Below are 16,369 nucleotides of genomic sequence, written 5' to 3'. Positions count from 1 at the left end.
GATTAGGGAGGTAAGGCAATAAATAGGCCGTAGTGGCGAAATAATTACAATTTCACAAATAAGCACTGGAGTGATAGATGTGCAGAAGATGAGTGTGCAAGTAGAGATACTGGGGTGCAAAAGAGCAAAATAGAGAACTGGAAGGAAAGGTGGCCAAAGGAGGAATTGGCTTTGGGGGTGACCAGTGAAATATACCTGCTGGAGCGCGTGCTACAGGTGGGTGCTGCTATGGTGACCAGTGAGCTGAGATAAGGCGGAGCTTTACCTAGGAGAGACTTATAGATGACCTGGAGCCAGTTGGTTTGGCAACAAATATGAAGCGAGGAACAGCCAAAGAGAACATATACAGGTCGTAGTGGTGGGTAGTATATGGGGCTTTGGTGACAAAACAGATGGCACTGTGATAGACTGCATCCAATTTGCTGAGTAAAGTGTTGGAGGCTATTTTGTAAATGACATCGCCGAAGTCAAGGATCGGTAGTATAGTCACGAGGGTATGTTTGGCAGCATGAGTGAAGGATGCTTTGTTGCGAAATAGGAAGCCGATTCTACATTTAATTTTGGATTGGAGATACTTAATATGAGCCTGGAAGGAGAGTTTACAGTCTAACCAGACACCTAGGTATTTGTAGTTGTCCACATATTCTAAGTCAGAACCGTCCAGAGTAGTGATGCTGGATGGGCGGGCAGGTGCGGGCAGCGATTGGTTGGAGAGCATGCATTTCGTTTTACTTGCATTTAAGAGCAGTTGGAGGCCAAGGAAGGAGAGTTGTATGGCATTGAAACTTGTCTCGAGGTTAGTTAACACCGTGTCCAAAGAAGGACCAGAAGTATACAGAATGGTGTCGTCTGCGTAGAGGTGGATGAGAGAATCACCAGCCGCAAGAGCGACATCATTGATGTATACAGAGAAAAGAGTCGGCCCGAGAATTGAACCCTGTGGCACCCCCATAGAGACTGCCAGAGGTCTGGACAACAGGCCCTCCGATTTAACACACTGAACTCTATCTGAGAAGTAGTTGGTGAACCAGGCGAGGCAGTCATTCGAGAAACCAAGGCTGTTGAGTCTGCCAATAAGAATGCGGTGATTGACAGAGTCTTGACAGAGCTTTGGCCAGGTCGATGAATATGGCTGCACAGTATTGTCTTTTGTCGATGGCGATTGTGATATTGTTTAGGACCTTGAGCGTGGCTGAGGTGCACCCATGCCCAGCTCGGAAACGAGATTGCATAGCGGAGAAGGTTCGGTGGGATTTGAAATGGTTGGTGATCTGTTTGTTAATTTGGCTTTCGAAGACCTTAGAAAGGCAGGGTAGGTCTGCAACAGTTTTGGTCTAGTGTCTCCCCCTTTGAAGAGGGGGGTGACCAAGGCAGATTTTCAATCTTTCTGGATCTCAGACGATACGAAAGAGAGATTGAACAGGCTAGTAATAGGGGTTGCAACAATTGCAGCGGATCATTTTAGAAAGAGAGGGTCCAGATTGCCTAGCCCAGCTGATTTGTAGGGGTCCAGATACTCAACTAGTCTAAAGAAGGCCAGATTTATTGCTTCTTTAATCAGGACAACAGTTTTCAGCTGTGCTAACATAATTGCAAAAGGGTTTACTAATGATCAATTAGCTTTTTAAAATGATAAACTTGGATTAGCTAACACAACATGTCATTGGAACACAGGAGTGATGGTTGCTGATAATGGGCCTCTGTACACCTATGTAGATATTCCATAGAAAATCAGCCGTTTCCAGCTACAATAGTCATTTACAACATTAACAATGTGTACACTGTATTTCTGATCAATTTGATGGTATTTTAATGGACATTTCTAAGTGACCCCAAACATTTGAAAGGTAGTATACATGCGATCAGGAATGAATCTGTGATGAGACTTGACTGGGTCGTAGGAAATCAGCTTCCCTTAGAGGACTCAGTTGACAGTTTGGCATTGTGTGGTAAGAAAATACTAAAGGGAGAAATGAACCCATCTACCCCAGCCAGTCCTCTGTCCCTCCCGTCCTCCTCTCTCCTTCCCTGCTCTGCTATTTCTCCAGACTCTGAATTCATATTCCGCCCTCAATAACAGTTAATTAGTAATGCCAAATTCATTAACCTATACTGCTGTATCAGTGGCCTGGGCCATAAATTAGCTTAATGTGGGCAGACGTATGCAGCTGTAATAAGGGACATAAAACATAAAGAGAAACACATAGGCCCGTAGATCATAGACGGTTATAACTCTGCAGTGGTTTAGGAGGACCCACTCTGGTCCAGGCAGAGTATTCAGCTATCACATCAGCTCTTTGTGCTTTCTCTCTCCTCAACTTTTATACGACGATTCAAATAAAAGGGCGACACACAGTATATCAACCGTGTGTTTTCATTACTACCGTAACTCCTCAGGTTTTGGCAATTGAGTTATTGCGTTCGTTTGCTTTTATCATTTGCCGTATATAATTATGTGAAAGACTGTGATAAGATATCATGTGTACCTGTTAGTACTAGGCATGGAATAGATCCTCTAACTCCTAGGGTGTGTTTGTGTAGAGTGATCATCCAAGAGGGAACGTTGTTATCAGAGCAGTGTGTAGACTAGAGGTGCCAGAACCAAATAGAGAAGCCGTGCGTTCCCCTCTCCTGCTGCACGGGGAAGAGGGAACAGGGATGGGAAAAGGCTGGAGGCACTTCAAGTAGCTTCTGACAGATCTTTCTAATTGGAGAGTTATTTTTCTTCCAAGTCTCTGGTATAAATCTAGTTTGTGTTTATTTAGAGTCAGTAAGGGAACAAGTAGGTTTTGGCCGTGTGGCATGTTCCCTCTCTCTCTCTCTTTCCCTAAACCGTCTCACGTCCCTCATACAGACCCTTTCTCTCGCTCTCTCTTCTCTCTCTATCCCTCCAGTTAGTGTGACTGACGTGTCTGTGTTGAGCACATGGAAGCAGCACAAAACAAACTGCTATTGTAAAAAGGGATGATGACTTCGGCTGTCCTTGGATTACATGGTGACCTTTCCGCTGTCCTATCCCCCAGTGGGCTCGTCTAACAGCTCACACCGAAGAGCCTATTAGGCCTGGATTCCACGCCGTTGTTGAAAAGGGTCTTGTCCTTTCAGAACACTCTCTCTCTTGCTTTCTATTTTTTCAAGCCAAGGTGGTGGAGGAACACAAGTCCATTGTTCCCTCGAAGATGGAAGTTGGAGTTACTACGGCAACAGCTCTAATCCTTCTTTTTCCCACCTTTCTTCATATTAATGGCCTATCAAGTGCTACCTTTTAAGTCAGTGGCCAGCGTTCCGCGAGCACAGCTCCCTCGCCTTAATTACATTTGATTCTATTCGTACGTAGACAACATGATGAGCTAATCGAAATGTGCTAAATAATGATGTACTGTGAGCAACTATTCCTTATCCTGAGGCCTGGTCTAAGAATATCAATAATGAGGCCATTATTAAGGATCTGACTTTAAAATTCTGCCCTGCCACCAAAACAGAGAGCATAATTGTTCTGGTGTTGTCCACACAATCAACAACTCATTGTTGTGGACTTGAGAACTAAGGGAGCAGGGAATGGGTCCCATAATGATTGGTCTGTGCTGCCATGCAGGCCCTGTATAGAATTGTCCACAGAAGAATGTCCTTGATAGACTGCTGATTTGTTGAAAGTGGTGTGAATGAAGACAACTGTCTGGCTTTTTAGAAAAATGTCCTCTTTTTGTCTGTTTCTCTCACCGCTCAAATAGCCACCAAGCCTCATTAGAGCAGGGCCATTCATATAGTGAAAGGCTGGGAGTCACACAGACCCTTCTGAGAGGACATGGAGAGTAGCAGCTAGCTAGATGCTTGAACAGGCGCAGATCTACTCCTTTCACTCATCTCTCCCTGAGGAAAGGGAAATGGCTCTATGGTCAGCCTTAAAAGATAGAGAAACCCTCCTAACTAACATGTCAAAAAGGTTTCTTTAAGCAATATAAATAATCATGGAGAATAACATCAACTCAATGCGGCTGAGATGTGTTATCTTGATTAGATTCCAGCACATTTAAAAAGCAAAGAATTGTAGCTATAGATACATTTTCAGCTTTAATCACAATCATGTTGAGATTAATAAACACTCACATGGAAGGTGATAATTGTAGATTAAGTTGTAAGGGCTGAAAGAAACGTTAAGTGAGATGTTTTGCGTCTACATTTAACGGGTGAAAGCTCAGTGGGGTTGTCCAAATGAGGAGCTGCACCTTTTAAATGTGCTCCATTGTGAGGCAGGGGAGAGCAAGGGAGAGCAGGGGAGAGGAGAAGGAATGCTAAGTGGGCCCCTTTGCCTAGTCAACCTTCAGTGGGTTGCATTTATCTTCATCTTGTTAGACTAAATTAATTAACAATCTCCTTGTTACACACTTTCTCCTTTCATTACATCAAATAATGTGAGAGATGCAGGAGGAGGTCCTCTCTACTGGGATTAGCCAGGGACTGTTACAGATCTCTCTCTCACACACACACACACACACACACACACACACACACACACACACACACACACACAATCTGCTCAAATATAATCACGTTCTTCATAAATATGCAGCTAAATTGAAACACTGCTTCTCTAAAACAAAGCTGGCTTCTAATGTGAGTAAGAACAGATCCTATTCCACTAAAATACATTGTACACTAACTGTATAATTGAGTGAATTCTTTCACTTTGTTGCAGACGTACTGTTCTGCATGTGAGATTTAAACAGAATGTCATTATTTTCTAAGACAGTACAAAGGCTCCATGCTACATTATTAATATAAAGTGAACCTGTTTAAAGTTCTCCCTGATGTATTTTTCACAATGACTATTCCTCTGCCTGCATCAGCGCGCATTAACAACCAGCATCATTTTCTAAACTGAAAATGGGAGATTGGTACTTTTACAGCTACTGCAACTATGAGTCAAAACAAGAAGTGATGACTCATTAGTGTAAAATAATGACTAGTTTGTCCAGTGGTATGTTAGTGAGTGACGCAGATGAGTGACGCAGAAATGAAATGTGAAAAGTCATCTTAAACATCTGCCCCTCTGTCAGAGCAGAAGTGGAACTTCTGGGCCACACAGCTGGGGAGACGACTGAGTTGAATAGACAACATGTCCTTTCAGAGTACTACACAGAAATAGATGTATTAATGAGGCACAAGGCAGAGTTGCTGTCATACTTTCACATAATTGCACTGACAGAGCCCCCTTTGACCCAATTCAATTGCTTAAGAAAATATGTTGTGGTGCTAGCTAGACTGAAGAAACATGGTCCGTCTCCCATACCCCCCCTGCTGTGTCTTCCTCTCATTCTCTCTCTCCCTCCAACCCTCCCTCCCCAGGACACAACAAGCCGTGGCCAAGCAAAAGGCCAAACCCTGAGGCAAAGCCTGCCTTTAATCTTGGCCTGATTGTTGAGGCCTCTGTCCTCCAATCACCCGAGCATGTGTGCATGATATCGTTCCACTGGCACTTCTCATTTAATTAAAACAGACATTGACAGAAGGATGTGGATTAGGAACCCTAATGATGCATTTACTTAGATGAATCGCAGTGCTCTCTCAGAGTAATGATTCCAACAAAGAACAAAAGGATATTGTTAGGAAAGAGGCTAGTAGTCAAAGGTCATGTTTTGTCTATGTGGGTCGATTTGGGTCTTCAAGTTATTGGGCTGTAAGAATCTCAGTTGGATTTAAGAGGTGTTGCTTTCTTCAGCCCTCCCCCACCCTCTGTTCAGCTAGATATTTGCCCAACTGGTGCTGCTTCAACAGGTGGCTGGAGTCAAACACAATCATCCACTCTGTAGCATTAGTGGCCCAGTGGAAATGAATAGAGGCAACATACCTTCAATAATCCAACACATGCCTGAGTATGATCCCCAGCCTCCGGCCAACACTGGAGTTGTAACACTCACTAGACCTTGGAAACAGAGGCTATTTAAGGACATTTCTAATAAATATGATTTTTGAAGATATATGTTTGCTTGGATAGGGTAACCCAGAGAGCTTTTGTGCTATATTTGGAATTAAATGGCTGATCTATAGCGCCTCTCAAATCTCACTTCATTCTGGTGTGCTGGGCAATTGACTGTGAATTGTTTTTGCTCATCCTGTCTTTTTACTGCTGTCTGTATAGAGAATAAGGACACTCAATAGTAACCTTTTAAACTAGATACTAATGAGGTTATTTTAAAATAGGATCTAAAGCTGTGTTATATCAATGTCTTTTTACGGCATTATCATGTCCTTTATTTTACCGGGTTCCAACACTTCTGAGGGGAAAAAATGGTGTTCATTTAATAAAATAAATGACCTTTTGAAAAAAATCTAAGAGGATTCATTAGCTTTACTAAAGTTTGGCTGACAGCAGCTTTGAAAGGCAGATCCTGCTGCTGCTGCGTCTTTTAATGAGACACCATTAATTAGGCTGCAACATTCAAGCCTGGAGAAGGTCGCTCACAAGGAGAGGAAAGAGGAGCCAATGGCGAATATAATCACTTATTGACTTCCTCCGTGTTATAACAGCACAAATTCACAGGATGGGTTTAAAAGAAAAATAGCATCAAGGTTACATTTTTTTTTAAACTTTGCGGTCAAGGACAAACACACAACAGGAAACAGTACATCACAAACCGAGCCACACCCCGACCCTCACCCCACCTGACCTGGCCATGAGTCTAGAAGAGGGGGGCAGACAAAAGCATGCAGTACGAACACGGAAACCTTAGTTTGAGAGGCACAGTGCCCAGGGGTGAGATGGGGGGGGAAAGGTGGAAGTGTCTATTTTACACGAACAACATACAGCTGGGGTGGATTGCCAGGCACACAACCCTCCCACCGACTCCACCCAGCCAGGGAGGAACGTGATCTATGCTAGGTGTCGGGAGCTGGAGCTGTGAAGGGACAGATGAGTTTAGCCCCTGACCCCTGACCCACGACTTTACAACAACAACTGAAAAAGAAACTAACCTCAGTAAAAAGCTGCTACGAAGAAAGCCCTCCATGTCAGCGTGTGGGATTCTGCGGCAGGAGAAATACAGAGAACCATTTTAACACTGAAAAAAAGCAACATGCAAAAAACACAGAGCAATGCATGCATCTTTCTCTTCTAATAAGGTATGTCTTTAAGTAAGGCAGTGTGGAGGATAGGAAGCTCATCCTCTCCTCTGCATTGACGTCATTACTTCTAGTCTTTCCTCAGAGTGGGGAGTGGATTTGCATACAGCAAGGGCCTGATGATGTGTTTGCAACAAATAAACCCTTTCCTATTGATCCTAGCGCAGCCTTCTTCCTAGGCTCTCTCCAGAGTGACACATACATTTCTGTAACCGCTGATCCCAGACCAGCTTCTGGCAGGGCTCAGAGTGGTAGGAGGAGCAGCCAGAGGTGGTCCAGCTGTGGTCCATGTGTGGCAAGGGCTCTGTGGTTTCTAGGAGCCCGATGCTGGGACACGCACCGCCATGGAGGTGGGAGGGTGTGGTTCACAATGTCACTGTTTGGAGAGGTCGTTCAGAAGCCTCGCCCGAAACATTTTGGAAGCACATGGCTGGAAATGATTCCCAACAGGTTTCATTAGCCTCTGTTACTGGTCTTCAGAATTTTGTGATTTTGGACTGCTGTGTGCTTCTCTTTAAGCACTATCATCAACATATTATTACAGAAAACGAATTGGGAGTGGAGCCGTGGGGTGGAGGGTTGGAATACAAGTACTTCAGTGATATCAAAACTAAAGCCTAACATTTTTGTAATTACCAGGAAATTCCCTTTTCAGAGAGACTGTAAAACAGGCGAGAGCTTCCCTCTCTGACAATGGTAAAGTCAGCAGAAATAAATATGTACAAGTCATCACACCCATTCATAGAAAGACACACAGTGTAGTTTCAGCTTGTTATTCAATTGTCTCGGTATTACACATCATCACATCCCTGTCCTGTAAAATGTCTCAGCAGCATCTGATCAGCCAAGAGCTAAAGCTGGAGTGAGCTTTTCAAAACCCATGTTAGAAAACGCAATACTCAGTAGCGGCAAAGAGAAAAAACCTGCTGCAACTAATGAGTGTTTTCTCCTGCTGTAACAGTCGACTCCCTTTGCAGACGTCATCATAAATAACACACATCAGATCAAAAGAGACCCAGCATCTTGGCCCTAAATGCTTTCAGTTTTTGGGACATGAGTGTAATTTGCTGTTTTTTCCTCTCCTCCAGTGAGGCTGTGGAGACAAAGCCACTGAGAGAATGGAAAGAGTGACAGGACCAAGGACACTGTGCCTTTCAGGCTATAGCCTGGCCAGCACTTAGCAGGGCGCTGGACCCGCGAGACCCAGTGGGCTCAGCCGACACTTTCCTCACAATCAGGTGTCTGAGGAGGGCGTTAGGCCAGTGGCACTGCTCGGCTCTGCTCTCCGCTCCACTCAGCCCTGCTCTTCTCAGAGCACATAATACCAACATCACACCAGTGACAACGTGAGAAAACAACAGTCAAATCATGCCGAACCGATCAAGCGTGTCTCCTCACCACTCTGAGAAGTGTTAAAAACACACACACACTTCTCTCTGCACCTCTCTCTCTGCAACTCTCCCCCCCTCCCTCATCTTTAGTAAGGGGACTGACTCAAACACAGAGAAACACACGACATAACTGCATAATAGACCGTCATCATGTGCCCCAAACACCCTTTTGGAGTTTAGATTCCTTGATAACAGGTTAGCAAGACAGGCAACAAGGCTATGGAAAGCCACAGGAAACTTAAACTAACCTAGATAAAACCCACTGAGTGAATGGACAGTGAGCCATAGAGGCTAGGTTCCTTTGTCATGACACTGAATGCATGTCTCATGCTTTAGTAGCTCCACAACATAGTCTTCAGCAAGCTCACAGTCTAGCAGAGGACCAGCTTGCCACCAGGACAGGAAGTGCCAATACAGAAGGGCCTGTTTCTCTCTATCTCTGTCTGTCTGCCTCTGCTCTGTGCCTGTCTCCTTCCTCTGTCTGTCTGCCTGCCTGCCTGTCTACCTGCCTTCCCTTCCCTCTGGCTGTCTGCCTGCCTGCCTGTCTCCTTCTCTCTGTCTGTCTACCTGCCTGTCTCCTTCCCTCTGTCTGTCTGTCTGTCTGTCTGCCTGCCTGTCTCCTTCCCTCTGCCTGTCTCCTTCCCTCTGTCTGTCTGTCTGCCTGCCTGTCTCCTTCCCTCTACCTGTCTCCTTCCCTCTGCCTGTCTCCTTCCCTCTGCCTGTCTCCTTCCCTCTGCCCGTCTCCTTCCCTCTGCCCGTCTGCTTCCCTCTGCCTGTCTCCTTCCCTCTGCCTGTCTCCTTCCCTCTGCCCGTCTGCTTCCCTCTGCATCTCTCTTGCTGCTTGGACACATTCTCTTACTGTTTCACAGCTATCTTTCATCTTCTCTCTTTTTCTCTCTTCCTCCCTCTTGTCTCTCTGCCTGTGTTTCCTCAGCAGAGTGCGCTGTGTAAAACTACATTGTGGTAATGGAGGCAACTGAAGTACGTCGCTCTAAGGAAGTAAAGATACGGTTTGGAGACCGTATTCAGGAACAAGTCACTGAGCCACATTGTATTTGCTCCTCTCCATATAATCCATAAAGAAAACAGGGGAGCCTTGATTTTTAAACTAAGAGCAGGCCACATTTCAAGGGTAGCGTTTTGGTGAATGAGAAATAGGGAGGATAGACATCAGTGTTAAAAGACAGCTAGCGCTGGGCTCACGGCAGCCTTTTCGAAGAACAGACCTCTGCCAAAAGCTGCCTCTGCCCAACCAACTCTCACCATCTGCAGTAAATGTGTTCCATTAAAGCAGCACCATATGGACAACAAGCTAGCTATTAACACAGCTTCAGCACATCCCCCTAACCTAGCACAGATTTCAAACTTCCAGTCAAATTGACTGCTGAATTAATGCACCACCACAGCCATGTGGGTCTTGGCATGGAGCACTGCTCCCAGCCTTCAGTCATTAACAGCCCAGGCCAGCTTAGAGCTGAGCAGAGCTGAGCCCAGTGGAGAGAGAGACACAGCGGCCACCTACAGACAGACTCTACTACACCATGTCTGACCTGGTCACTAGAAAGTGACTTTTAGTTAATGGGAGAGACTGGCTATAACCTATGCCTACATGTCAGCCCAGGCAGTTGAGAGAGGAGAGGGGAGAAGAGGAGACTGCTCCCTAGCTGGGTGATGACGTAGAGCCAAGATGGCACTGATTAACCAGGGTGTGGGGACGTTAATTCCTCTGGGCCAGGCGGCCATGTTGACGCCTCTCCTCCTCTCTGAGTCATGGGGGGACCCACCCACCGCTCACAAAGCTCTCCTCTCTTCCCCCAGATCATGACGCCACGGCTGCCTGCAAGCCCTCTGTTCTCCCACTCATAGAGGAGCATACACACACAGAGACACATATACACACATATATATATATACACACACAAACTTTCGCTCTCTCTTTCTCACACACACATGCATACACACACACCAAATCAATTACAGCTGTGTGTCTTTAACCCCAAAGGTTCAATAAATTATGTTTGTTTCTTTTTTTCCTCCTGTCACAGGTCCTTAGATTCTGTTTATAAGAAAACACACTTTCCCTCTCTCTCTCTAACAGCATGGATGTCTACAATGCCTTGCACTAACTCAAACTACAGGAAGGGAAGCGCTGCTAGGCTACACAATAGTAGGTCTTTGTTAATAGAAAGTGCTCATTGGTAAAAGGGGTCAATTTGACTTTTAAAAGCAAGGAGGACCAAGGCACTCTTCATATAATTAAAATGCATTTATTTGCATGGTATGTTCAATGGAAAAATATTTTAAAACTCTGACATGTTTCGGCAGCGTGGCCTTGGTCAGGGAGTTCAAGGCTGTGTCTATTTGTTCCATTGAACATGCCATACAAATAAAGGTTTTTAATGAGATTAAGAGTGCCTTAGTCCTCCTTGCTTTTTACTGTTGGTACCTGCTGGCTCTGGTGAGAATACACAAGGGCAGTATATTACTTTCTTAGAGCACATAGTCTTCCTTTCTTAGGAAATATAGTCATCTTGATGACTCAGTGTTGTACTCCATAATCATAACGTCCTCTGTGACCCTCTTTTGTGACCTCATGTCAGGCTAAAACAGGAGAATGGAGGGAGAAAAAGTACAAATGACAAATCCCAGGTAATTAGGAAACATTTGGCTGCTGACTATCCAGTGGCTGACCATTCAATGAGGACTTTGTGATGAGGTGAATGTCAATGGGATGGTTTAATTGAGAATGCTATGGTCAGTTAAGGTCTATGTGTCTGGTGTCAGCTTTTTGTCTACGATGTGAGCATGAGTGTGCGTGTGTATGAATGTGCGTGTGAGAGTGCATGTATCATACCCACACACTTTTGAGAAATTCACCCAGAATTACACTTGCACAGTATAACACACACACACACACACACACACACACACACACACACACACACACACACACACACACACACACACACACACACACACACACACACACTTGGATGTGCCACTCTTAGTTCTGCTTAATCATATACATTCTGCAGAGTTCTGGATGAAGAGCGCTGCTTATAATAAGTACCTCTGCTCTTGGCCAGTGATGATATTAAGATTCCCTTGTTGAGCAGCGATTACATTTCTTTTTGAACATAAACCAAGCTCTGGGTGTAATTGCCTTGTCATTCAGAAGATATGTCATATAGAAACAACTGTGGTGTCTTAGTTTCAGGAAATTAATTAATCGATGATCCCATGGGGTGTTATATTTAAAGTGGGATCCTGGTGGTAAGAGCAGAGAGGGAGTGGGTAGGAAGGGGGAGGAAGGGGTGAGGGAGGGGTAAGGAGGGATCTGTCTGACAGGCACAGGATAGAGTTGCTGCTGCTGGCTTGGAGAGAGAGACACTAAGTTCAACCTGTGCTGGTGAAGACACAACACTACCTATGAGGAAACTAACACATTCCTTCAGGAGGACACAGCGGAAAGGAGCCTTGCATGTTTGCAGGGACAGGGGTTGATGTTTAAGATAAGGCTCCAGCCTCATACATGTGGCGGTGATGTGCGGGGGAGCATTTCAGACCTCTCAGTTGCCAGAGGAGATGTGTGAAAGGGTGGCCTACTGACAGTACTGGGAGAAGATTAGAGAAAAACCTGTCCAAGTATCCCCAACATCCCCAGGGTTCTCCCATCTCCACACACACACACACACACACACACACACACACACACACACACACACACACACACACACACACACACACACACAAACCTAGGCTACAACTACACCTTGACTAATAGTGATAGTGTCCCATCTCTCTAGCCCCTCGAGCTATAGCTGCCAGATGAGTAGTGAATTAATTTGTGAGGCACTCCAACATTAAGAAGGTGTGTTGAAAGGTGTCTGCTCATGTTTCAAATTAAACGGGCTGCTGGTCAGCATTAGCACCTCGGCACCCGCCGGCAGCCGCTTGCCTCCGACACATAGGGGGCTGGGGAGGCAGCCCATCCACCGTTCACACTGGAATAATTACAACATGTCAGGAAGAATTAATTTCCTCATTTTTCAAAAGGATACACAGAAATTACCATGTTATTATATGACAGAGTCCCTGGGAGGATTGTATTAAATGTGATTTCTAGCACAGCCCACACAACAAATTAAAATGAGAAATAAGATGGAGAGAAGCAGGGCATGGAGCATATGTTTATGGCAATGACTGAAGCCAAGGGACCAGAAACAACCATCTTCATTTCATTTTATTTAAATCAGGCCGACACAGTGTGTCTGAATGACAGCGCCTGCTAATGGGCCCAGATTACAGGCTCCTTGGTATTAGCACAGAGATCCAGCCACTTAGTGGGGGAGTAACGGACGCTAGCTACTGGGTCGGGCTACACTACAGCAAGACCATCTGAGCATAATGCAGACATTACCACAGGCCACCCCTGCCCCACCCTCCAGGACAAACAAGGAAACAACTTCACTGATCTTACAGTACATTTATGTTGAGATCAATTAGGCAGGGTGGTTATTTCAGACAGTGGCGGCTGATTTCTCAGAAAGATCAACTGACAATGCTTATTCACTGTGAGCTGTTCTCAACCTTCATTCTTCTCATCTTAAAGAGTAATGACATTATACTATGTCCAAGTCAATCATTCCCCATTCGTTTTGGCATCTAAATTCTTCAGAAATGTAAATGTAAGTTTATAGCAAAGAATGTATGTTGATGCTTACAAGTTAATGACCCCTAGAAGAAAGACAACAACCCTGCAGAATTACACCATGAGGAGAGAATAATTATACTCCAACAAAATGTCTTAGTATTTTTTCTGTATTGTTCTGTACTGTATTGACAAAGATAGCCTAAACAAAAGTACATTAAATGCAGTAGCACCTTTTACATAACTCAAACAATAAACATCTTAACCATGGGGGAAATGTGTACCCACTCTATCCATCAAAATTCAATTAGATTATCTCTCCTATCAGTCCAATCTGCCCAACTTCATTGGAATGGAAGACATCTTGTGAAACATTGCTTATGACCAATGTTTCACAATGTGTTGTTCATCAAATATGCGACCAGACGCCAGCTAAAAGCATACTGTACTTACAGTAGATGGTTACTCAATAGAGATGACCTCAACACGTCCTATTATCTTTATAGGCACAATAATCCCACCACTTTGACATAAAACCACAGCTACAAAAGCAGGAGAAATATGTCTGTCTCTCAAGAGGGAGGTCATGAATTGATGTTGTCGTTTCTGATTTCACCCCGATGATGAGGCCACTTATGTTACACTCAAAGGATATTTTCTCAGCATCTCAATCATCCAGCAACATGCCTGTATGTTCAGGACCAAACAGACAACATTGATGCAGGTTGCTAAAACCATGTTATTTTCACAGAACAGACCTTAGAGACCCCTGCCCCAGACAGGACATGGGGGTTGCGGGGTGGGGAGAAAGTGGATACATGGGACCCGTGGAGGCCTTCTCCCTTCTGCCACTCTCCCCTCTCCCAGGCTTTGATTGGGCTTGTTGCTTAATCCAATCCAACCCAGGCATGGAAAGAAAGAGTTTTTAAACTCTCCCGAAATGGCCGTCATTAGAGCCCAGCACTCCCCTGGGCACCACAAACTTAAAAATAATTTGCGAATCAATTAACTGGATACTCTCAACGCAACGGGCATTTCACACTCCAGGGTCGGAACACATTATCAGCCAGAGACGATTCATGGCGTTTTGGGAGAAAAGTTCATGGTTGAAATCATTAATTCATTTGACCAGACTTTTAGTTATGCATTACTTTCCACAGCTGGGGAAGCGAGAAGATTAATGGCATGTTCTCAGGTCCCGTTTTCTGCAGTATATAGCTAATAGGTGAAACTTCTCTCTGTCCTACAAGGGCTGTAACTTGAGAGGAAGGAAAGCAGCCAAGTCTATACTAGGTTTCATTCTACAGAGAATCAAATAAAGCACATCAAGCCATCAAATCAGGCCTCATATCTAATAAAGCTGATAGGAGGGTATAACCCCGATAACAACATCATGTTGCTGGGATGGCAGCTCATACAGAGGGGATTGAACAACTAACAGGAACTACCTTACAGCTAACAGGATCTATCAGGGTTATATGGCGTTAGTGAATGGAGGACTACTGTATCTACATATCTGTACGGAAACTCCTTCCTGACAGATACAGTTGAAGTCAGAAGTTTACATACTGTACACCTTTGCCAAGTACATTTAAACTCAGTTTTTCACAATTCCATTTAATCCAAGTAAATATTCCATGTCATAGGTCAGATAGGATCACCACTTCATTTTAAGAATGTGAAATGTCAGGATAATAGTGCAGAGAATGATTTAGTTCAGGTTTTATTCCCAGTGGGTCAGACGTTTATATTCACTCAATTAGTATTTGGTAGCATTGCCTTTATATGATTTAACTTGGGTCAAACGTTTCAGGTAGCCTTCCACAAGCTTCCCACAATATGTTGGATGAATTTTGGCCCAGTCCTCCTGACAGAGCTGGTGTAACTGTGTCAGGTTTGTAGGTCTCCTTGCTCGCACACGCTTTTTCAGTTCTGTCCACAAATGTTCTACAGGATTGACGTCAGGGCTTTGTGATGACCACTCCAATACCTTGACTTTGTTGTCCTTAAGCCATTTAGACACAACTTTGAAAGTATGCTTGGGGTCATTGTCCATTTGGAAGACCCATTTGCGACCAAGCTTTAACATCCTGACTGATGTCTTGAAATGTTCCTTCAATATATCCACATAATTTTCCATCCTCATCATGCCATCTATTTTGTGAAGTGCACCAGTCCCTCCTGCAGCAAAGCACCCCCCACAACATGATGCTGCCACCCCTGTGCTTCACTGTTGGGATGGTGTTCTTCGGCTTGCAAGCCTCCCCCTTTTTCCTCCAAACATAATGATGGTCATTATGGCCAAACAGTTCTATTTTTGTTTCATCAGACCAGATGACATTTCTCCAAAAAGTATGATCTTTGTCCTGATGTGCAGTTGCAAACCGTAGTCTGGCTTTTTATGGTGGTTTTGGAGCAGTGGCCTTTTTCTTGCTGAGCGGCATTTCAGGTTATGTCGATATAGGACTTGTTTTACTGTGGATATAGATACTTTCGTACCTGTTTCCTCCAGCATCTTCATAAGGTCCTTTGCTGTATGGCGGCTGTGTGGTCCCATGGTGTTTATACTTGCGTACTATTGTTTGTACAGATGAACGTGGTACCTTCAGGCATTTGAAAATTGCTCCCAAGGATTAACCAGACTTGTGGAGGTCTACAATTACTTTTCTGAGGTCTTGGCTGATTTCTTTTGATTTTCCCATGATGTCAAGCAAAGAGGCACTGAGTTTGAAGGTAGGCCTTGAAATACATCCACAGGTACACCTCCAATTGACTCAAATTATGTCTATTAGCCTATCAGAAGCTTCTAGATCCATAACATTATTTTCTGGAATTTTCCAAGCTGTTTAAAGGCACAGTCAACTTAGTGTATGTAAACTTCTGACCCACTGGAATTGTGATACAGTGAATTATAAATTAAATAATCTGTCTGTAAACAATTGTTGGAAAAATGACTGGCGTCATGCACAAAGTAGATGTCCTAACCAACATGCCAAAACTATAGTTTGTTAACAAGAAATTTGTGGAGTGGTTGAAAAACAAGTTTTAATGACTCCAACATAAGTGTATGTAAACTTCCGACTTCAACTGTAAATAAATCTGCCAACAATCAATTTGGATATTCCCAGTGTTCCTCTGGAGCAATTGAAACCAAGGCTGATGAAAATAAAACCACTTTGTCAAACAGTCTCTGTTCATCTACATCACG

At 44.2% G+C, this 16,369-nt stretch overlaps 1 protein-coding gene across 1 annotated transcript in view; it reads right to left on the bottom strand.

Moving 5' to 3' along the window:
- LOC115119519 (transcription factor SOX-6-like) overlaps positions 1 to 16,369 on the bottom strand; it is a 165,918-nt gene that overhangs the window by 111,319 nt on the left and 38,230 nt on the right. The window contains exon 4 of the mRNA XM_065012573.1: positions 6,973 to 7,023. Within this exon, the coding sequence (XP_064868645.1) occupies positions 6,973 to 7,007 (35 nt within the window). The 5' untranslated portion in view covers positions 7,008 to 7,023. The remainder of the gene's footprint in view (positions 1 to 6,972; positions 7,024 to 16,369) is intronic.

The sequence above is a fragment of the Oncorhynchus nerka genome, linkage group LG28 (assembly GCF_034236695.1).
Source record: "Oncorhynchus nerka isolate Pitt River linkage group LG28, Oner_Uvic_2.0, whole genome shotgun sequence".
NCBI lineage: Eukaryota > Metazoa > Chordata > Actinopteri > Salmoniformes > Salmonidae > Oncorhynchus > Oncorhynchus nerka.
The sequence above is the reverse complement of the archived record's forward strand: the minus strand, read 5'-3'. Positions and strand labels throughout refer to the sequence as shown.